The sequence below is a fragment of the Oryza glaberrima genome, chromosome 10 (assembly GCF_000147395.1).
Source record: "Oryza glaberrima chromosome 10, OglaRS2, whole genome shotgun sequence".
NCBI classification, from domain to species: Eukaryota; Viridiplantae; Streptophyta; class Magnoliopsida; order Poales; family Poaceae; genus Oryza; species Oryza glaberrima.
Genome location: NC_068335.1, coordinates 20,837,898 through 20,860,960, shown reverse-complemented (window position 1 = coordinate 20,860,960; position 23,063 = coordinate 20,837,898). Strand labels below are relative to the sequence as shown.

At 45.9% G+C, this 23,063-nt stretch overlaps 3 protein-coding genes across 6 annotated transcripts; 1 reads left to right on the top strand and 2 right to left on the bottom strand.

Annotated features, from left to right (window-relative positions):
* Positions 1-834: 834 nt before the first annotated feature.
* On the bottom strand, positions 835-4,903 carry LOC127753235 (uncharacterized). 3 transcript variants are annotated; one of them, XM_052278711.1, is made up of 4 exons: positions 4,632-4,903; positions 3,741-3,786; positions 1,794-3,644; positions 835-1,521 (listed from the first exon to the last, which is right to left on the bottom strand). In XM_052278711.1, the coding sequence occupies exons 3-4, from the start codon at positions 3,633-3,635 to the stop codon at positions 1,186-1,188; spliced, it is 2,178 nt and encodes a 725-aa protein (XP_052134671.1). In that variant the 5' UTR covers positions 3,636-3,644; positions 3,741-3,786; positions 4,632-4,903; the 3' UTR covers positions 835-1,185. The 3 variants fall into 3 exon arrangements, with proteins under 3 accessions (XP_052134671.1, XP_052134668.1, XP_052134670.1); XM_052278708.1 differs by lacking the exon at positions 3,741-3,786 and having other exon boundaries at positions 1,794-3,659; XM_052278710.1 differs by lacking the exon at positions 3,741-3,786 and having other exon boundaries at positions 4,632-4,902.
* Positions 4,904-11,715: 6,812 nt separating this feature from the next.
* Positions 11,716-16,773, top strand: LOC127785996 (pectin acetylesterase 9). Of its 2 annotated transcripts, XR_008019886.1 has the most exons (13): positions 11,716-11,980; positions 12,232-12,444; positions 13,887-13,966; positions 14,087-14,173; positions 14,427-14,551; positions 14,656-14,716; positions 14,807-14,863; positions 14,970-15,047; positions 15,141-15,246; positions 15,452-15,597; positions 15,678-15,788; positions 15,922-16,032; positions 16,533-16,638. XR_008019886.1 is itself a non-coding variant. In XM_052313318.1 (12 exons), exons 1-12 carry the CDS (start codon positions 11,854-11,856, stop codon positions 16,668-16,670), a joined length of 1,329 nt encoding a protein of 442 aa, XP_052169278.1. In that variant the 5' UTR covers positions 11,716-11,853; the 3' UTR covers positions 16,671-16,773. The 2 variants fall into 2 exon arrangements, 1 of the variants encoding a protein (XP_052169278.1); XM_052313318.1 differs by lacking the exon at positions 15,922-16,032 and having other exon boundaries at positions 16,533-16,773.
* On the bottom strand, positions 16,679-18,287 carry LOC127785997 (uncharacterized). The gene has a single exon (XM_052313319.1). It carries the CDS (start codon positions 18,205-18,207, stop codon positions 17,035-17,037), a length of 1,173 nt encoding a protein of 390 aa, XP_052169279.1. The 5' UTR covers positions 18,208-18,287; the 3' UTR covers positions 16,679-17,034.
* Between the last annotated feature and the right edge of the window lie 4,776 nt (positions 18,288-23,063).

Genomic DNA, 23,063 nt, shown 5'->3' with positions numbered 1-23,063 from the left:
GCTATCAATCACTGTTGTACGAGTATACCATATGAAAATGGAGTCATTCATTTCATAGTAGTAGTAATTACTGTACTACAGTAGAAACATGTAGCTCCATGTTGGTTGGAAAGGAAGTATAAATGGAGATGCAGCCTTGCAACTGCAGGGAGCAGCAAAGGCAAAGGCAGGAGTGCAGGAGGACACAGTGGCATGGGGCTCAATATCATCATCAGAGTCAGGCCAAACCTGGGTCAAGGCTCAAGATGGTCCAACCTGTTGTTTGTCAGCTGATACCCATCTCTACCTGCTTGTCTTCCCTCGCGTATTCTCGTGGGTGGGATCACCAAACAAACCAAACTAGTGGTAGCAGCTCATTTTGCAGATCCAACCTCACCAGATCCACAAATTACCTGGCCCAATTATGTTCTTCAGGATCAGGATCAGGCTCAGGGCTACTAAAGTCAGAAGCAGATGAACCAAGCCAACAACAACCAGTGCAGTAATTGAAGCAGACACTGCACCAAATGGCGCGGTTTCTTGCCAAATTCCAACTCCCGCCTCTGGTTCAAAACTTCTGGAGCAAAGCAGTGCATATTCAGGTACAGTACAAAGCAGAACAAAGCAAATTTGTGTTCAACATATTGGTGTGAGCAGAATAGCAGTTAGAACCTTCTTCAAGCCGAATGAAAAATGCAACCACTGGTGCTAAAAAAAATCTTACAGAACTCTCACAAACAAAGCCATTTGATTTAACTAGATGGGAGTTACAGGAAATCTAGATTGACTCACAGCATGCCACATCTGCGTTTGTAAGAGTTCCGTAAGAAAAAAAAAATTGGTACGCAGGGCCAGTTCAATTTACCAGGCTCCAAAAAGAACTTGAAGCAATGGAGAGCAAAAGAGTGATGTTCTGTACAAAAAAAAGGGCAATGGCCATATTCTGTCTCTTGTAATTGGTTCTACTAAGAACCGTGTTTGCTTCAGGACTGATACAGATTTATAAACCTGGCAAAAATCTAATGGCTACTGCTATAAACTGAAGAAGGTTACCTCCATCCTTATGAACAGGTCAAAAGGATATTTTTCCCTTTTATCGCACATCCAAATGATCATGATCATAGTCAGATCATGACCGACAATGTTGTACATAATGACACAATTCTGACTTGTATTTTTGTTCCACCGGGGTTACTGGTCCGTTGATTATACTCTTCCCATGGGTGAAAACGGTGGGTCAAGGACGATGGATGGAGGTGTTTTTTCTTTTCGCCTCTTTGTTTTCTTCTTCTTGTTCTCTTTTGTGGTTACCGATTCAATTAGCTGCTTGACTTCATCCTTCAGGAGCATCTTCAGTGAGCTGGAGTACAGCTTATGCTTGAATTTCTCAATACCAATGGCAGAAGAAACTTCAGAACAGTGAAGCAAACAAATGCAGACTGAAAATGCCTGCAATGCTGACAACCGTGCGTGGAAATCCACCGAAAAATGTCCATTCCCAACTGCCTTCATCGAAATGGCAGGGAGAGCCTCTTTGTTACCCTGTTTCAATGTTTGGAGAGCACTAATCAGTAACGTTTGTTACTAAAGCATGTAAACTGCCGTGTCTATAAGTAAAGATGTAGTATATTTCTCCAGTACTTTTAAGGGAGGATTTAACAACATGATCTTCAACTACATCTATAAAAAATATTATGGCACTGCTAATTCATGAATATTCAGACATACTACGGTCATGATCTGAATGCAGGAATTTACCGCCTTAATTGTGTTTGCAGTAAAAGTATAACAAGGAGAAAAATTATAAGGCGTACCTGAAAAGGTAGTTCCATAGGATGCTTGCTTTCAGTCATCACTGAATCAACCCAATGACTATCATATGCATTGTCAAGGACAACAATTGGGCAAGACATATCCCATCCACCACAATCGCAACCTCCACCAGTCTTCAGGCGGTCAAGTAGAGGTGATGGGCTGCTTTCATCATCCCTCGGTAAACCATGTGCCCCGCCTGCTGCAGCCACTTTAATGGTACCGGATGATGAGCCGTCTTTCAATTCTTTGGATTGGGTTTTGTGGAACGGCACTTGGATTACAATAGCAGCAACCTCCAAATGAGGATGGAGATCTTCTCGGGACCAAAGACTAGATGTTGATGCATCCGAGTTATTCCTTGTATTATTTTGCCGCTCCATCAGATTATTCCTCTCTAGAGAACCCCTAGATATCGAATTATTTACAGCACTGCAGAATTTTGGTTTGCTGGAATCTGTACATTGAATTCTTTCAACAGCAGAACTTCGTCTCGCATGAGCAATATCATACAAGACAAACTCACTGATGGCTGAGTTATTCAGAACACCATTTTGTCCAACTTCAGAGTACAAATAGGAAGACACATGCATTTGGCCTACAATTGGAGGCAAACATCCCCGTCTATCCTTTGGGGTCTTTCCAACAGTACTTGTTCGCTTCCCTGTGCTATGGAAAGTGTAAATCCAATTCAATTCGTTTCCGGCTTTCCAAATGTTAGCATAAATGGATTCTTCTGGGCCCTTGGTACAGAACTCAAAACCAAAAGAATCATTAGTGGGATCCAGTTTAAGAACTGCATGAAGATGAGTTGGTGATGAAGTAACCGTCAAAACTTGAGCTTCCTTACTTTGCTGGCAATTAGGTGTGAGGCTTTGTTCAGTCCTTGAGATACCGCTCAACAAAGATTTCCGCAATACACGGCCTTTTCCTTCAACCAGCAGGCTACTATGTTTGGCATCTTCCTTTTCCATAAGAGACGGATTCCTAAGAGACTTGGACTTCATGATAGGATCCAGAATTTTCTTGAATGGACTAGATCGAGCTTTTGTGGTGCTGTTAGCACCATGAGTACTCTCTGGTGGACATGTAGCATCAAAAACACCAACCTTTGTTGACAAGGACTTGGGCAGTTTATTTACTAGGTCACCTTCACCATGCTTACTCCCATCAGAATAAACATCAACTGAATGTTGGCAATTCGATCTTGCATCTTTGCTACAGGTTCCTTCTATCTGTCTCGTGTGGACACTTTTGCTGGTGTCTTCATCAAGAGATATCTCCAGGAAACCATCTCCTGCACAATCTTTCAGCAGATTGCAGTCCTTGCGTGGCCTCCCAAGTCTTGAATGTTCATCAGGAAGCTCACGCAATGAAAGACTAAGGAACTCCCTGGTAGCCTGTTGAACTTTACTACTTGCATCTATGGAAGAACTCGGTTTGCACGAACGGCTCTGTTGCCGCGATAAGTAAGGTCCACTTGTGCTAGGCTGAGAGGATGAGTCCACAATCTCAAAGGACATAAATGAATCTCTACTGAGTGCAGAATCTATTTTCCTCCTTCCTTCTTGGAGTTTCCTCAGTCTGCTAACATCACTAGAACTCTGGTACATAGAGCCGCGCTTGTGCATGATGCTATCATCTTGGTATGCCTCACGTCGGCTTGAAGGCAAACTTTTGCAATGGAAATTTGGAATCTGCTCGAGGTGCAGTTCTGGTTTTCCATCTGGGCATTTCAACATGTGGTGTCTGCCCGGTTGCACTTCCCTGCTAGGACTGTCTGCCTCCTCATTGATAGATTGCATTGCTTCCTTAGCTACTCGTTGTCGAGAACGATTTCCCATAGATAAAACCTGCATGTCATCAAACTATTATACATTATTAGATGTTTAGGTCCGTAGCACTATTCAAAGAATCATTTTTTTTTTTTTGCTGCAGGAAAGGATTACCGCCTTCTTTTGTTTTGCCACCAAGCAAATAATTTCTACTAGTACACTGCAATGAAAAAGGTGGATCAATCTTAAGATCCACCCACCCTTCTGTATCTTATAAAGGTAGAAATCTACAGTCATACACAAGCATACAAGCAGTTTGAGCAGGGAATGATACTAAAATAACTAACCAAGAGAAATTGGGGTAACAAACTGGATGCTGGGATGCAAAACGAGATAGACAATAGAAGAAATGTTGAAATGATGCCCTCATCAGTAAAGGAAAAGGTGGGCGCAGTGGCGTCATCCCTAATCTTAGAACCATAAAAGGCAACTACTATAAACTCCATATTAGTAGCCTAGTAGGCAAGACAAGTTTAAGAGGAAGAACACAATATGCCTAACTAAAAAAAAGATCTACTTAATCTACTGAATATCCACCCTATATTATCAGGAAGGATTAAAAAAACTGTTCTTTTTTTTTCCTTTTTTAAGCGCAAACTGTTTCTTTTCTCATATAAATACAGTGCAATGCATTTCTTGCATCCAAGGAAACCTCAAATCTGTTAAACAAAATCTGAGAGAAAGATGAACATGTCCACATGAATGCCAGTCAAATCCCTCCACCAAACAGCCAAAACTCTTCCTGTCCAAAAACTCCACAGCACTCTCGCATCTGCAGCAAATCCAGCCAATACAAGTCCCACTGGGAGCTCTTGAGGAAACACATAAACAGCTTCCTCCAAAGAAGAGTTGTCCCTCTCCAGACTCCACCCGCAAAACCAATCCAATCTCAATCTCCCCAACCCAAATCCCCAACCAACCACCTCAAGAACACAGCCAGCCAAGAACAACATCTCCCATGAACTGAAAAACCTTCTGAAGAATGAATCAAGAAACGCCCATTACCTTTGCAAGGCGAAAACCAGATCAACGCTGAAGAAGAGCTAAGATTCCTCGAGCTCCTCTCTCACTCACTCTCCCTCTTGAGCGAGTGGAGTGAGGATGCAAGAGGCATTGGGGGCAGTCGCCAGCACACTCTTCTTCTTGGTTTCGCCTCTCCTCTTCCTGAGCTGAGCTTGCTGCTGGCGGCTGGCGAAATATTCTGAAATCTCTTTGCGCGTTTACTAGCTATACTAGCCAGATACGGAGATGAAATATCGTCCTGACACGAAGGACTAAAGTGCAAGATTGTGTAGGAAGTGAAGTGAGTGGCCTCGGATATCACGAGCTCGAGGGGGTGTCCTCCTCCAGCTGTTGATTAGGCCACCTAATGATTAATTAGTGCTCAATTAGTAGCAAAGGGTATTTTAATTGGCTCTCTGGGAGAACGTGTCATTGCTGGGGAGTAGTCACTGCTCACAGTGGAGTTCTTTCTTGTTTCTGAACTGCGTTACGATGCAGTTTAGCAGTACTACTGTAAAATACGCGTGAATATTAGAGAGTGACTTAATATCAAATATAATTAGGAAAGGTGAGGCTTCGAATTTAGATCGTCTAATCTATCATCTTATAGAGATAGCCGAAAATTCTTGGGCGTTTCTCTACCAGTACCACTATGATCTGCATTGCCTTCAAAATGGTCTTGTAAAGCTTCCTTTTTTTGTCGTTAATTCATTAATCTTTGCTGGAACAATATTCATATTAATATATAGAGTAAATAAAAAAGCACTGACCTTGGAGTGATGGACCAGTGCGGCGTTGAGAAAATTTTCAGCTCAAGACACGAGAAGAAATAATCGCCATCCTGGTGGTTGCTTGCAACCTGGACGATCTGAAATTCTGAATGCTGTTCGTCTATCTCGAGCCGGAAGAAATCATAACGCCGCTCCACCCACTATAGATTGCGTGCACTTGACTGGATCATATCAGAAGCTCTCCTGCTTCTTTCTGCTTACGGCCATGGCCCCCCACATCACCGTAGTAGCATATAGCACGGCTGCACGACGAGCAAGGCCATGGATGTCGCGCAGGAGTGCGGACGACGTCACTGACACGTGGCGAGATCTTTGAGGCAGGGAGGGTGTGGGGACCACTTTCTGATCACCGTGGGCTCCACTCGCCAGTCGCCACTGGTTGCTCTTCTTCTGCCCCCTATCATCATCCACCTCCAGAATCTCCTCTCCACCTTTGCCTCTCTCTCCCTTTCAGCTTTTGATGATTCGATCACCTGGTAACATATGAACATTCTGATTCAAGTTAGCTAAACAATGCTCAAAGTACTCTGTACTCACCATTTCATCAAGTAGGTAAATTTGATGTTCACATCAGACACAAAATCATCTGATCAAACTACCGACAGTGATTTCTTCAGGCTGGAACATATTCGGTAAAAACGAGCTAAGTGTTGAAAACTCGTGAAAATCATACCTAAAAGTTTTGTATATTGATGGAAAAAATATTAGAGATAAATGTAGATATGAAATACATTCTCATCAAATCTCAACTACAAACTCAACTTCGTTTAAGAGATTTGGTGAGAATATATTTCATATCTACACTTATCTTTAGTATTTTTATCATGAATTTACGAAACTTAGCTCGTTTCGAACATTTAGCTCGTTTTCACCGGATATATCCTCGTTATATAAATGTTCAGTTGCAAGAACTACTAGCTATAGCAGCATACCTTGACTACTGCCCTGTGATCGATCTTGAGCTTACATTAGGCTGAACAACCTAATGTATGTAGCTGGACAAATATTTCTGATGCGTTGGTCGCATTATACTTAGCTTAGGTTAATTAGCCATAGCGGCTACACATCTAAAGATGCAGTCACGTTGTGCTGCCTTCCAAAAGCATCAACAGCAAGCATGCAATGCATGATGCGTGGCGCGTCCCCCACAAAAAAACACAATCCGACGACTAAACAAACAAAAGCATCGTCATCAACATGGGGTGAGAACCTGTCGTCAAAGATTCTTGGCCTGATCCACAAACCATCAGCTTAATTAGTTAGCTTGTCTCCTAGCAATTACTACTGCTAATTAATCAGTGATCACACACTTGCTGCTGGTCCTGAGAGGCTGAGATGCCCTGTGCCTTTTACCCACATCTTTTACTAAAGTCATCCTAGTGCTAATTGACTATATATACTTGCTAAGTATTCTCTTTTTTAATCCAACAATTGAAGAAAAAAACATTGGAATTGGTCTATTTGCAAGGTGCAAAATAGCAGAAAAAAGAGAGAGAAGAAATTACTCAGGGTGCTGATGAGTTATGACAGAGATGCATGTGCTAACCTGCAGAAACCTCAACCCTGTAGCCTGTAACTCTCTGCAATAACCAAACAAGCGCTTGGTTCCCTTGCTGACGAGCAAAAAACTGGCCTGAATGCGACTATGAACAGTGTGGTATCCTATGTGGCTAATGCAGCCGTGCTTGCATTTCAGAGTAATCAAGTAATTGGTCAGAACTACTAGTTACAGAAGCAGAAGCGATATATAGTATTTATCATGCAAAATCGAACCTGCTAATATTCAGAGTTTCAGAGGAGGGATGATCCTGTTTCAGTAGCTACCTGTGAACTAACCCGTGCCGAATTTGTACCCCCGAAAAATCACATCCTGTCACAGTGTCATATGTTCGTAGCCGGTCGCAGCGATCAAGGTGACACCAATCCGAAAGCCTGAAGCTCTTAACTGTGTGAGTGCCGTAGTAGCAGACAGAGGGAAAGACAAGGTGACTGTAGAATGATTAATTGGCTCGCTCCATCATCCACTGTTCATGCACACGGCCATGAAATCAGACAAGGCAAACATTAGAGTACACTAGCGTATTTAATAATGTACTGCGTAGATTGGAAAAGGCTGGAGAAGCTAGTTTTACCAGAGCATTTCAGAAGTTACCTTGATCACGAGACCGATTTACTGACGAGCAAAACAATGTGCCAACAATTCGATGTTTTCTACAGGGTTTGGCATGGCCTTTGTTGTGCTTCTTGATTTGATCTGCAGTTCTGTGCACTTGATCCATGGATGCATAGATGCCAAGTACAAGAACTGGACACGGGAGGGTACTAGCACTTGATTAAGATCATAGTTAATTAGTAACTAAGAATATCGATGCATGGACGATGCTGCTGGATCCCGTACTGTTGTCTGCCCAAGGAACCCCTAAAATTAATCGAGTCAATGGCCCTCTTAACTTCAGGTCTTCAACCCTCGTTAGAACTAATTAAGCATCGTGGAGAAATTAGGGTTGGATGCATACCTCCATCCATGAATCTAGGAGTCACGCGCGCGCACCGGCGACGGTGGTCACGGCCACCGGCGATCGCCGGCTTCGCCGCCTCGCCGGATCTCGTAGCCTTGCCTCATTCTGTTCGGCCATCGGCCTGCAGGCTAAGTGGGCTGGCCCATAACATGGGCCAACCTTTTGGTCCTATGTGGGCCGTATCCGTTGGCGAATTGGGTCTACATTTTGGTGGACCTTTCATGGGCCTCCTCGACAGCCCGAGGACCAGACTGGGACGGCCCAGGATTTAGTGGGCCTGTTTAGCGATCCAAACAAGTATGGACTTTAAAGTCAGATAATCAGAATTGGGAAAAGTACATCAGAGGTCCCTCAACTTGTCATCGAGTTACAAAATCATCCCCCAACCACAAAACCAGATATATGATACCCCTTAATTTACAAAACCGTTCAATTTAGGTCCTCAGGTGGTTTTGACCCTGGTTTATCCGACGTGGCGGCTGAGTCAGCGTGGGACCACGTGTGCCCCACTTTTCAGGTGTACACGTCAGCACCTAATCTCTTTCCTCTCCTCTCTCTGTTCTCTCTCCTTCCTTCCTCCCTCTCGCTCTTTGCTCTCGCTAGGGATAAGCACGGCGGCGCGCGCGGCCTGAGGGTGGTGCGGCCGGCGATGGAAAGGGAGGCCGGCGACGAGCGGCGGGGTGGCGTGGCGATGCGGCGGCGGCGGGCCGGGCGCAGGCAGGCGACGCGACTGCGGGCGCGGAGGTGGAAGCAGATGGATGCGACGCCGGCGAGCTCAGGGCAGAGAGAGAGGGGGGGCGAGTGGAGGGGAACAGCGGTGCCGCCTGATGTTCCGCTCGAGCTGCACCTTCTTGATCTGATCCCGCTCCATCTCTTCTTCCTCGCTGGCGTCGTCCTCCTCCTCCTCGTCCGGGCTATGCCGCCGTCGTGCTTTCCGTCCGGCATCGTGCATCACGGTCACCTCATTGTCTTCGCTCTGCTTCTTGGCCATCGCTGCCGCCGCCGCCGCGGGGCACCCTCCCTATGCGGCGGGGGTGGGGGGGAGCGGCTGGCGACGGGGCGGAGAAGGGCGATGAGCACTCATTGGTGAAAAGGCTGCAGCGGCGGGAGCACGCTCATCGGCGAAAAGGCTGCAGTCACGGCTGGTGGTGGAAAGGCGGCAGCGGCGCTCGCCGGCGGCTGCCGCGTGTCGTCTCCGCAACACTGGCTTCCGTGGACAGTAGCCCTACGCCCCTACCCTCTCCTTCCCGCTAAGGAACCTCTGCGAGCTCGCCTTCATCAACCCCAAGGTATCGACCGCCGGCGAGACCGCGAGTTCCTTAAGGCCATCCTCGGCAAGCTCTAGGGCAACCCCGACGTCTTCCACCGCCGCCGCCTTCTTCGCCCCACCGTCACCACTGCGCCGCAGCTCGGAGGGATTCGGCGTGCACCAGGGTGCATCGTTGAACGAGGAGGCCCCGATCGCTCTCTCGATGGACGCCTCTCCCTGCCAGCCGCCACCACCTCGGGGGGATTTTGCTTCCACCTTCGCCTCCGCCATCGTCGGAGCTTGTCGGGGTCACTTCCCCCAACCCTCCGAGGCGATGGGCCTACCGACACGGACGGCGATACGGGCGCCGTCTCCGCTTGGAGTGTTGCCGCTAGCGACCAAGCAATCCCTGCCGCACATCGGCGCCGTCGTGCCCCTCCTCCGCCGCACACTGGACTCCGATGGGGCCGATGGTGGTTAGAGCGAGAGAGACTTTTTTTTTCTGTGTGTTATGACACGTGGGTGCTGACTCAGCATGGTTGACTGAAGTCAACTCGCCACGTCAGCTAAAACCAGTGGCAATACTGCCTTAGGACCCAATGTAACCTGGTTTTGTAAGTTGAGGGATGTTATATATCTGGTTTTGTGGTTGGGGGACGATTTTGTAACTCGAAGTTGAGGGACCTCTGATGTACTTTTTCCATCAGAATTTGTCGGACCAAACTTTGGTGGGCCAACGGCAGCATCTTATCCGTATAACTTGGGGGAAAAAGTACACCGGAGGTCCTTCAACTTGTCATCGAGTTACAAAATCGTCCAACCGCAAAACCGGATACAACGCATCCCCCAACTTACAAAACTAGTGCAAACTAAATCCCTCGACGGTTTTGACCCCCGTTTTATCCGACGTGGCGGTTGAGTCAGCGTGTGACCCACGTGGGCACCACATGTCGGGATGCCACATCATCTCTTTCCCCTCTTCTCTCTCAGTTTTCTCATCTAGGTGGGCAGGGCGGCCGGCGGGTTGGGGAGGAAGCCGATAGGGTGAGACGGGAGAGGAGGAGGTTCGGCGACCGGTGGGCAGGCAGGTCGGTGGCGGCCTCCCCCACGCCATGGACGACGACGGTGATGGCGGCCTCACTCTCCCCATCCTGTTCCACATCGGCGCCATCCGCCTCAGCTCTCCCCTCTCCCCGCTCTTCTCCTCTCTCCGCCCTCCAGATGGTCGACGTCGACCGCCGCCTGCCGGTGCGGCCTGACTTCCCGCGCCCCTGCCGCCGTAGCCCCTTCCTCTCCCGCAGCGCGCTTGCCCACCGCCGGCCGGCCGCTCCGGCCCTCGCCGTCACCCGCTTTGCCCACCGGCCACCGCTTGCCCGGTCCTCCGGTAGGCCGGTGCGGCCACCGCCGGTGCGGCTGCCACATCGCCGGTCGCCGGCCACCGGCCACTGAACCTCTTCCTCTCCTGCCTCGCCTCGTTGGCTTCCTCCCCAACCCGCCGGCCGGCCTGTCCACCTAGACGAGGAGAAAACTGAGAGAGAAGAGGCGACGGGCAGAGCGGCGGCCTCGCTGGCGCGTGCCTCCACGCTCGCCCACGCCTTCTTCTTCGGCTTCCACTTTTGGGTTGGTGCCGGCCTCTCATCCCGCGTGGCAGCCACCGTTGCCTCTCCGCCACTGTCGCCTCCGCCCTCTCCGCCACACGGCTCGCTCGCCCGCCACCGCCTCTCCGCCACGACGCTGGCCCGCTACCTTCCCCTTCTCTCGTGTCTCAGCCACCGCCGCATCGTCGGCCGGCCGTCAGACCTCTCGCCCTGGCGACCCCCTCCCCACCGCCGGCCGGCCTGCCGACGACGTGGCATCCTAACATGTTGAGAGGAAAGGTAGGGAGAGGCTGGCTTGCCGACGTGGCATCCTGACATGTGGGTCCCACGCTGACTCAGCCGCCACGTCAGACAAAACCGGGGTCAAAATCGCCGAGGGATCTAGTTTGCACTGGTTTTGTAAGTTGGGGGATGCGTTGTATTCGGTTTTGTGATTGGGGGGCGATTTTTTAACTTGATGAGGGACCTTCGGTGTACTTTTTCCTAAGTTGGGCGAGGGAAGAAATCCAAACGGTCCAATTAAAAGAGCGAAGTAAAATTCCAAATTAATTCGAAGAATCGGCGTCACCAAATCAATCTCGCCCTTGGTTAATCTTGTACGATTGTTGTGAAAATCTTAACATCAAATTAAGAGATTGATTTAATCAAACATTACACCAAATTAACCGATACACGTTTCAGCATGTACGTAGGAGTTAGGATAGGAGAAAATCACCAGCAATTAAGCCATTAATTAACAATGACCGGAAAAGAGAGCGCGTGATCTACCTACCAATAATTCCAATTCCTAAGCCAAGAAACTAACTAACTAACGTACGTGCTCACTGCCATTGTCGTCATCGATAATCGTCGGTTGCAATATCCTCTTTTCCGTTGCCATTTCGCTTTCCAAGCCTCCAACTTTTATGCTGTTCATGAGCATGACAGCGTGCATACATGGCATTACAGAATCTACAGATGCACAGGCTAGCTGCTCTGCTGAGATAGGCGCAGGCGCAGCGCAATCCAAAGCAGCTGACGCCTTTTGCATCCTGCCTTCTTTGTAGGCTTCGTCCTCCTACCTCTGCCATGGCTCAGCGACACTGGCCATGGCGGCTCGCCGTGTTCGTCGCCGCCGTCGTGACGCCGGTGGCTGCCGAGGAGAGGCTGGTGGTGGGCATGACTCTCCTCCAAGCTGCCACATCGACAGGAGCAGGCGAGGAATTCTTCTTGTTCTTCTTCTTCTTCTCTGTGTGCGATTTCTTAGTGTTCGATCGATTGCATTGCACCGCCGCTCGCCGAGCCGACGGCGAATCGCCGGCGAGGTCAACGAGAAAGGAAATGGAGATTCATTTACCAATTTACCATGCAATTGGAAAATTCCTTAATTAGTTGACCTTGCTAGGCACACACGTACACATCGTTTGCATTCTTGATCGTGCGCGTTGTTTCAATCGATCTTTGCAGTGTGCCTCGACGGGAGCCCGCCGGCGTACCACCTCCACCGGGGCTCTGGCGGCGGCGCCGGCGGCTGGGTGCTCCAGTTCGAGGGCGGCGGGTGGTGCAACGACGCGCCGTCGTGCGCGGAAAGGGCCGGCACGCGGCGAGGCTCCACGCGCTCCATGGACAGCCTCGAGGTGTTCTCCGGCCTCCTCAGCAACGATCCGGACATGAATCCAGGTGCGAAGTGTACGGCCAATATAAATTTCCAAGTTAAGTCACTGTGTTTCTTTCTCAAACAACAACAAGTAGCATTGCGCAAAAGAAGAAAAAAAAACATTGATTTATACTCCCTTCAGATTAGTAATCTAAAAACAAATTTTATCACACATTTTATATGATAATATCTATGCTATTTAAAATGATATTAGTGGTTGTATCCGAGTCTGCCTCCAATATCATCTGATATGTGGGGTCATAAGTATAAAATCATCAACTCGTGAATGGTATTGGAATTGCTAATTGTAGGAATTGTAAAGGGTTACATACAAAACCTTCAAATTTACCTTTCACCCCCTTTATCTAAAAAAATTTACCTTTCACCCATATATGAGTTATAAGCGTTCAATTTTGTATATCCGACCAAATGGCTTGTGAAAATAGACGAAGAGGATAAAAAAAAAAGAAGATCATCTAGCAACATATTTTAGTTTTGACTTTGGATATGATATTATATGTCTAATCGAGTGACTATGCTATAACTTTATAATTTTTTCTTTGCTTTTATCACTTATAATATCCACTGTAACACACGGGTAGTATACAGAAATATCAACAAATATATGATTTTAAAAGATCAATAGCGGTAACAATAAATATTATGAATCCGGAGGTAGTAGCTCGTAATGAGATGCCTTTTTCTTCAAATAACTTCGTACATTTACCAGTTCATACGGCAAGTTGTTAGCAACAACAGACGTTTCCGTTCTTGGTGGTACGTGAGTTTGCTTTTGCAAAAGGTGACAGCGAGCAAGTACAGTCACAATCGGGTAGGTACCATGAAGGGATGAACAGCTCATGGTCAAGAATAGTTAGTGCCGGGATGGAATGATAGATTCACTATGCAAAATGTGGAATCGTGCAGTAGTACATTTACTAGTCTAGACTCTAGAGTCGGCACATCGACATCAGGCTAGTGTAAATTCAGGTTCATCACCCTACAACACAACTTATTAGGTTTCTCGAGTTTTAGCCTTTCAGGTTGTTGTTTTAGAGGATTCATAATGTATATTTGCTTGTTTGGTGATGATTCAATCGTTCGACTAGTAATTTCAGACTTTCTAAGTGACTAATTAAGTTGGCGTTCCTAATCTGCTATATCACTTTTTTATTCTAACTTTGATTACTTTGATGCAGACATGCAGATTTTATACAGTACTTTTGTTTTCTACTTTCTCCATTTCATATTATAAGACTTTCTAGCATTGCCCACATTCATATAGATATTAATGAATCTAGGCACACACATATATCCACATATTCATGAATGTGAGCAATGCTAGAAAGTCTTATAACCTAAAACGGAGATAGTATTTGCTCTTCTTTTACCGTTCAATTATTCTATTTATCATTTAAACAAAAATGTAGGGATTTTAACATAGTGTTTGTCGTCAATTTGGCAGATTTTTACAACTGGAATCGTGTCAAGCTGAGGTACTGCGATGGTGGCTCCTTCGCCGGTGATTCAGAACTCAGAAATGGCGTACGCTTCCCTGTTTCCCTGACTGAAACAAAACATGTCTTCAATTGAATTGCTTGTGTTTTTTTTTCTTCTGCATTGTTCAGTACTCAACTCACTGTTTTGTGTTTTACCACTTTGCAGTCTTCAGTCCTCTACTTCAGAGGTCAGAGGATATGGGACGCTATCATCAGTGATCTCCTTCCAAAAGGCCTTGCAAAAGCCCAAAAGGTTCATTGGTTCTCCTGAAAACAGTTTGTTCCATTTCAGTATTTTCTGCACAAACTCATTTTACAATTTTCATCGCGATTAACTTAAGCTGGAATCCAATTCTTTGATGCCAATGTAAGCTTTTCAGAACTAACAATAACTTACTAGCTACTCCGAGAATCCTAAACGGCATCATAATTCATAACTCACTCATTCTTCAGGCTTCAGAGCTTGCCCTGTTGCCTTTGTTCTTAACAAGTTCTGAATTTTTCAGGTATTGCTCTCAGGCTGTTCAGCAGGAGGCCTAGCTACATTCTTCCACTGCGACGACCTCAAAGGACGTCTCGGAGATGCTGTCACTGTGAAATGCTTGAGTGACGCAGGATTTTTCCTTGATGTGTAACAGTGGAGTCTAATCAAGCAAAAAAAAATTACTTTGGTTGACTGATTCTTGAACTCATTGGGTTGAAACACAAAAATTTACTTTGGTTGGTGTCCTGCAGGGATGACATTACTGGCAACAACACTGTTGAACCTTTCTTTAGGAGCCTAGTAGCTTTGCAGGTAACCGACTAGTTAAGCGTGTTTCTGCACATTGGATTTCACATTATTTGGTAGTGTTTTAATTTTTAAAGCCATGAGTTTTTCACGCAGGGAGCTGAGAAGAATTTGAACAAAGACTGTTTAAGTTCAACAGACTATCCATACCAGGTAGTATCAATTAAGATTTTTTTTTATCTTCCCTTTCAAAGTACTGAATTTCATTGTTCAAAAGTTACAACTTTTTATAATCTTCTTGTCTCACTTCTCTGCGCAGTGCTTCTTTCCGCAATATATACTTCCATACATCAGAACCCCTTACTTCATTTTGAATTCAGCTTACGACGTATATCAGGTAAAAAAATGACATGGCGCAACTTGATGTTTTTTAGCATATGGTTATACAACTCGCAAGCAAAAACGCATGATTTTTACCTTTTTTGAACAGTTCCATCACAATTTTGTGCCTCCTTCATGTGATCCTAAAGGCCAATGGAGCCACTGTAAGTCGGATCCTGGTGCATGCAGCACATCCCAAATTGCGACTCTCCAAGGTTACCTTTTCTTTTTCTTTCTTGGTAGAGCTAAATACTAATCTGTGCAATTTTCATATAAACAATAGGTGCAAGTCTATTGCTCTTACGAAATTCACACTAAAGATTATTCAGATTTAGATTCCATTGAACAGGCATATGTGAGATTTCTGGATTCAAGTTGTTGTCTTCGTGACATTCTTCAGAGTTCTGAATCTGTCTGCAGGACTCAGGAATGCAATGTTGACGGCTCTGAAGCCGTTCCAAAATGAACAGGGTGTAGGGATGTTCATAAATTCTTGTTTTGCACATTGCCAGAGTGAGCTGCAGGAAACATGGTTAGCACCAAATTCGCCCAGGTTGCATAACAAGGTACTGGCAATCTACATGAAAATGTTGTGTATATGCGGTGTATTTGCAGGCAGACATAGATGATATCTGGTTTGTTTCAGACAATTGCAGAGCTGGTTGGTGAATGGTACTTTGAGAGAGGGCCTGGCATAGAAATCGATTGCGCATATCCTTGCGACTCAACTTGTCACAATATTATACCTTCTAATCAGGTTTGTTCCATTCTAGAGGAGTTTTTTTTTTAACACAAAAATACAGCATTGTATCATGTACCATATCCAAATAACTGTTTGCTTGCAATTCAAACAAAATGAATGAAACTGACAAAAAATGCTTGGTGACTAGGAATTGGGGATTTAGGAGTTTGGCAGGGGAGTATCCATGCCCAACTGTGATCAAATAACAAAGATTTCATTTAGTTTGGTGAATAAACTGAAGGATGAACACTGTTACAATGTAAGTACACTTCTCTGCAGAACAAAAAAACATCTTAATTGGATAGGATCATCGGACAGAAGGTTAGCATTAATACAATTCATATCTACTGATCCATTAAAGTAAATGCAAGAAAAAATCCAAAACAAAAATAAAGTAAAATGTATGGACTACTTGATCTTAGCCTGATAGAAATTGGGTGTTCAGTTGAGATTGCTGTACGTTGCTGTGGATGTTGCTGCAGCTGCAACCACAATAACTACTAGTTTATATCAAGCTATACTAGGCTACTGCAGCGCTGTGACTGTGCAGCACTGCAGCCACAGCCACAGCCACAGGGAACCGAACATCCCAAATGAATATGCAGACACAGTTAATCCTGATTCCTGAATGAACCAAATTTCAGTCCAAACAATTCGACATCTTGCACTCTGCATTTCTGCAACTAAAGACTGCACCCATGTTTTATGAGTTCCAACATCACTTGATTCATGTTACTAAATATGCATCTGTTTATGCAGAATGGAGACTCAGGCATCCACAATGGAGGTCCCTGCATGAACATTCCTCCCAAATTCTACAGCATCAGCCTACAGATGATTCTTTACCTGTCTATATTGCACATTGCAGAACAATTCATAATTTCATACGACATTTGATTGAACAGTAAAACAGAGCCAATGCTCTTGTAACCACTGATGTTCTGACACTTCTGTTTTCCTCTCACTGATACATGAAGAAACTATTAAGTCTATAACCTCAGCATAGTTAACAAAAAAAGCGAGAGAATATGCATTGCAGAAGCAGATTAACATGCTACTACAGTATCAAAAGCTCTACACAATTGATTAGCGCTTGAGATCACCATTGCAGAAGCAGGACTCATATATGACACTGAACTGTAAACTCTGTAAGAGGCTAAAGAGCTAAACCATGCACATCTGAGTCATGATGCTATCACTATCTTTACCCTGATTTGCTTGAGCTGCTTGACAATACATGAAGAGAAAAAATCGAAGCTTTTCACCTTGCGTTCTCATCCGGATCAACTGCTGGGAAGAACCAGAACGAGTCGCCGTCGGCGGGGAACTCGCCATGGCGGTGCGGCACCGTCTTCTTCAGCACCAGCAGATCACCCGGCGCCGCGCCCACCCTCGACTCCGACCAGAACCACGCCTGGCCACGGGCGGCGACGTCCACGTCGGGCAGCGTCGACGGCTGGTGCGCGAACAGCACGGTCCCCGGGGCGCGGCCGGCCGCGGAGGAAGACGGGACGGCCGCCGAGCACCCGCGGCCGAGCAGCAGCACGCGCTCGCCGGGGCAGGCGGCGATCGGCAGCCACGCCCTCGCGTCCCAGTTGAGCTTGTAGAGCGCGACGCGGTTGTGGCGCTCGTCCGAGAGCACGAGGAGGACGTGGCCGAGCGACTCCACGAGGTAGTGCCGCCTCAGCTCGAGCGACGGGAGCGCGAACCCCGTGTCCCTGCGCTGCACCTTGGGGTTCTCGTCCGCGAGATCGGCCCGCCACAGCCGCCTCCGCTCGTCGACGAGGTACACCGTGGCGCCGACGGCGACGACGTCGCTGAGGGCCGCGTGGTGGCGGAACCCCGGCGCGCGCAGCGTCTCCCACCCCTGGAAGTCGGCGCCGGGGCGGCAGAAGGCGAGGAGCCTGTCCGCGACCACCACGAGGAAGCACCCCGCCTCGCCGGCGGCGGGAGACGACGTGAGGACGGCGTGGAACCGCGCGTTCCACCTGGCGAACGGCCACGCCATGATCCTCTGGTCGCCGGTGATGGGGTTGAGCAGCATCACGCGGCGCGGCGCGTCCACGGCGACCATGACGACCCACCCGTGCCCCGTGGCGACGCACCGGTGCATGTCCCTCGAGGGCACCCGGTACCCGTACGACCGCCCGCCGGGCACGTCGTAGAACACGCGGCGCGCCCCCGCCCCCGCCCCCGGCGGCGACTCCCGCTCGGGGAGCATCAGCCAGGGGAAGGGCGGCGGGGCGTGGCCGACGCGGCGGCAGTAGAGGCGCCACGCGCGGTCGACGAGGCGGAGCCTGAGGTAGTCGGCGAAGGCGAGGAAGGGGGTGACCGCGGCGAGGATGGCCCCGCGGCGCCTAGGGTTTCGTGGGTTGCGCGCCGCCGCCATCGCCGCCTCCGCCGCGCGCCGCCGCGGCGCGAGCGACCGACGCATGCAGCCCACGCGACGCGACCCGACCCGACCCGACCGAACGGGTTCGACTCAGCCGCGCGCTCTCTCTCTCTCTCTCCGCGTCTCCTCGTGCGCAGCGCACGCACACGGCCACACGCCTAGCCTTTGTATGATCCCGCGACGCCACGCCCCTCTCCTATATACCCCCTCCGTCCCACATTATTGGCATTCTAAATTGTTTAGCACATATTAAAGTTAAAAAAAAGATTATAGTACCCTTTATTATTTAATAAAATATATTGTTGTATATGGAATGATGGTTGAGGGTAGAAAAGAGACAAATTTAAATTAGAAGTGATTAATGGGATAAGTAGTACTCTATTGTGACAACTATTTTATATCCTAAAAAGACAACTAATTTGAGACGGATGGAGTATATTTATATGAATAAAAATGTGAAATGGGGAATTTCCAGAAAAGCAAACTTGAAATCTAAAATTGGATACAAATGAAATGGTTTTTATTTCAGTATAGTGAATAATATTGAGGGAGTCTATAAATAAATAATTAAAGAGCTTTCAAGAGAAGTGGATTAATTATTTAATGTTAGTCTATATGGTTATTCAACAGGTGGTGATCAATTAGTCATTCCCACATTCTTCATGTTTTTCTTCAATCACAGAAACATGTTGAGCTTGAATACCAATGCATAAAAAACATGGGTAAAATTATCATGAAAAAAATCATTGTACAATATTATTTTTTAAAAGAAAAATCGTGCTACGAGAGAAAGCCATAGTCCAGGATGTACCATATCTCTAAGACCGCGTCACTACTCACTACCCAAAACAACATATTTTCTTTATATAAAAGAAATATGTCTTATGTGCTTGCGTAAGCTCTATTGTTTGCTCTTTGGCTTAGCAGCGGCAACAAAAAAATATTTTTTAAAAGTTGATTTTGATGTTTTTATCGTATTTATTTGTCAGCATTGGTTTTTAAGCAAGTAAAAATACATATAGGAAAATTTATGTATATTTTTTCGCTAATAACCGTTATGATTAGATGTAGGCAAAACGATGGGACTGCCAATCGCTTGATCAAGTATCTTGTAACGAGGTGGAGGTCGAACAAATAATTTATATTTTCTTTTGAAGATTTTGATGCTGTTTTAATGTAGTATAATTTTGCATGATCTCCAAATAAATGCAGGGTCTTGTCTATATTGGTATAGCAAATCTGCTGCTTTGATTTGCAGTAATAACTCGAGTTGGCCTTTTCACATCCATTCCAAAACCAAATTCAATGTATGCAGTATGGCACAGCTAAGCATCCTGCAGCCATCCAGCCAAAGGGCGTTTCAGTTCTCGTTTGCATGCAAACAAAAGGTCAATACTTGTAGTGCACTGGCAAGCATACACGGTGCTAGTCCAAAAACAAAATTCAAATCTCCCCCAATTCGGGGAGAAATCAATTTGATTAGCCCAATTCGGCCTGGATTCGGAGCGTTCAGAGCCTGGTTCTCGGACTGACGTGGCGGCTCATGAAGGCCCACCCAAATTGGATCACTGCTAATCGAAATCCATATTGGACCGGAGGAGAATTTTGGAGGAACAGCCCACGTTAATTGGGTCTTAGCAAAAAGGCCCAGGACAGGTGGCATCGTTGTCGGGCCCATTTTAGCCCATCCAAATCGAGACACATAGATCGGCCCAGACATGTAGGCCCACATAAGATTGATCGGCGGACTGGTACGGCCCATATAAAATTGCATTGTGGCCCATTTTGGAAATCCACGTGGCCCAATAAGGTTTGGCCCACCAGTGGACAGCCCGCCGTTACTGGTGCTCGTCGCCACAAAACTCTGCACTTCTCTGACAAATCAAGTGGTAATCAAGTCAGCGAGATGATTCTATCAGTTCTCAAAATAATTTTACAAGCATTTTTAGGCACAGCTACACCTACGTAGTAGTTTTGGTTTGTTGGCAAGTAAACCGCTTTCAGTCACAAAATTCCCGACGAAATTGATATATGTAAATGTAAAAAAAAAGTGTTTTTTTTCACCGGGCAATATAGATTTTTTTTTTCACCAGGGGCAATGTAAATGTGTTCTTGTTCCAGCCAGCACTAGGTTCTTGGAAACAGAAGGCCTAGAAGCAGAGAGCAGTGCTGAACAAACGGCAACACCGACGAACAATGTCAACTCTGACAGAGAAAACAAGCTAAGCTATGTTGACCTTGATGATGTCCTACTGAACAATCGATCTCCAATCCTACCAACTAATAAACAATCTAATCCTTTTTATCGTCTTTTGCACAATCACTCGAACTCTAGGGAAAAGTGAGACGATCAAATTAAGCAATTCGATTCATAATTCTCTCGAGAAAGCATAAGGTCAAACCATTTTTTTTTTTAAAAAAAACAGAACATCCTCTATCCTGTGCATTAATGGCGGGTACGTGCAATGCACGCCCTCTCAGTACTAGTAACATGCATTAAGCAAAAAGAAAAAAACAAAGATCAAAATATCAAAATTAAAAGGGCGATTAATCTATACCTAAGGTAGGCATCGTGACGGGCACGTAGTGCCCACGACTCCAGAATCCTGATTAGTACCCTCCAGATACAATTCTTTAAGTATGATAAGAGGATGTGATTAGTTGGTTAAACTAATTAAGGAGATTAATTAGCAAACGTTTGGACGCCTGAGCTAAGCATCTGCTGCAAATATTGTATTCAGGCATGCTCCCCTTGATGATGGCTGTGGCTGCCGTTTCATGGAGCTCATGTCTCTCATGCTCTGGGCAATGGCTGTCTCTAGCCATTGGAGCCATTCTGACGACGTTTTTACCCCGGATTTAGCATGTCTTTTCTGAGTTTTGGCTGCACTTCTTCCACATTTCAAGTTTCTAGATACTAATTTCATGTTGAATCTGCTTTTTTTTTTTAAAAAAAAAGGGGGAACACCAGTGACATTATTTCTAACAAAAAAGGGGGATACAGTATAATTACATGGAATAGTGTAATTCAGATTGTAGCAACTAGCAACAAGCTTGCTGCTTAAACTGAAAACTATCACTTCAAATAGGTGCAGTTAATAGCAAACTGTAAATGATGCTCTCAGATTACGTGTAGGTCAGAAAATGGAAGTGTCATTAGGCTTGGAAATTTATTTATTTTTTTTAAAAAGGCTTGGAAATGACTAATGAGCATGCAGTTAGTACAATATTGTCAAGCTATCAGCATAGCTAAACATGCTTGCACGCTGGGGCCTAATTAAACTAAAATTAATTAAAAGCAGAGGCAAACCGGCCATGCAACCACGCTGCTCCGATCCCAATAACAATTTTCGAGAGCTTCTATGCTGCTCGTGCGCAGCTGCAACTTTCTCCCCTCAAAAGAGGCAACCGGCCTGAACATTCTGAACGTGCGAGAGAGAAGAATTCCATTGCAGTGCCAATTTGTCATTTGTATAATCTCCTAATCCAAAAGAAACCATCCTCTGTTTAGCCGTCCGTAATCTCTGCACCGTCCATTCAAATCTCCTAATGCTAAAAAAAAGAGTTATTTTGCATGTCACACTTCTATCCTACTCTGAATCTCTGAAGAATTTCAACTCTGAATTTGTAAAGTTCAGAGCTGCGTGAGGTTGCACGAAACAGTGTATTAATGGCCGTTTGTGCCGTGCGAGATGGAAAGGTCGATCAGAGTTCTTGGCCATTCTGCACGCAAAGTTATACTGTAGTTAGTTGCTCGTACCTAATTACTGAATGCATCGATGATTAGTCATGAGTGTACTGTGACACGCTGCACTGGCAAACAACCTGGCCTGATGAGTTCATCGGCTAATCTCAATCATCATCTCTGCTGGGACTGCTAGTTCTGAACCTGAACCTCGCACGAATGCCTGAATAATTTGAGTTGCGTTGCGTCAGCGTCATACATTACACTAATCCTTCAAATCTATCACAATTCACAACTCATCAGGCCATGATTTGTTGCTCATCAATTAATATTGTAACCAACTTATCATCCAATCATTAGAATCTCTGTGGTCTGATTAGTTCATTTCAACTGGTTTGGTTGAACGTGATGTGAAGATGCTGTCAAATCCCTTTGTTTTTAACTGAACTTCCATGTGTACTTTGTATAGTTTCAGAGCAGGAATATCAGTAAGGATCAAATCCATTAATATCATGGTTGACTCTCCCCTAACATCAAGCAATTACTACTACTTTCCAAGGTCATTAAGCAAACATAATCTTGCCATGATTTTTATACCCATGCACATCCTTTCCACGCCTAATAAAAAATAAACAAAAATCAGCCATGTCTCCCAATGGCATGATCACTTGCCATGGACCAGAAAACACAAAACCATATGCAAAACAGCACATCCTTTGCTTACCATTGACTCCTTTTTCCATCCAAGCCTAAGCAAGAGAGGAAGCTGATGCAGGAATTCTTCAGAGGAAACATGAGCTTCCAATTCATGGCAAGAAGATCATTGGCTTGAGTGTCTTAGGAATCAAATCAACATCACAAAAAAAAGGTAAGAATGGCCAATCAATCCTTTTCTTGTGCCATCTTTGGGGGGGGGGGGGGGGGGGGGGTTCTATCCTTTCCATCTCCTTTGCAGCAGTCAAGAATATTGCAAAAGCAGTGCTTGTTTTCTTTCAATGTTTTTTTCTGAATCTTGGAGATGACGACGACGATGGCAATGCATGCATGCGTCCAATTGCACAAACCCTGCATGTAAAGAAGGTTCAAAAGCAAAAGCTTCTGAAATCTTTAGAGCATACTGGTCCTCTCAATTCCATTTGCATCTGCATCTTTATCTGCATGAGATGATTTAGTTTATGACTTGGTGTCGAGTAGTACTACTAGTAACCTCACT

Coding starts and splice junctions, on each gene's coding strand:
- LOC127753235 (XM_052278708.1), bottom strand. CDS start 3,650: ATGCAGGTTTTATCTATGGGAAATCGTTCTCGACAACGAGTAGCTAAG. Junction 1,522..1,793: donor CTATGGAACTACCTTTTCAG/GTACGCCTTATA, acceptor ACATTGAAACAG/GGTAACAAAGAGGCTCTCCC.
- LOC127785996 (XM_052313318.1), top strand. CDS start 11,854: ATGGCTCAGCGACACTGGCCATGGCGGCTCGCCGTGTTCGTCGCCGCC. Junction 13,967..14,086: donor ATTCAGAACTCAGAAATGGC/GTACGCTTCCCT, acceptor ACCACTTTGCAG/TCTTCAGTCCTCTACTTCAG. Junction 14,552..14,655: donor GCAGGATTTTTCCTTGATGT/GTAACAGTGGAG, acceptor GGTGTCCTGCAG/GGATGACATTACTGGCAACA.
- LOC127785997 (XM_052313319.1), bottom strand. CDS start 18,207: ATGCGTCGGTCGCTCGCGCCGCGGCGGCGCGCGGCGGAGGCGGCGATG.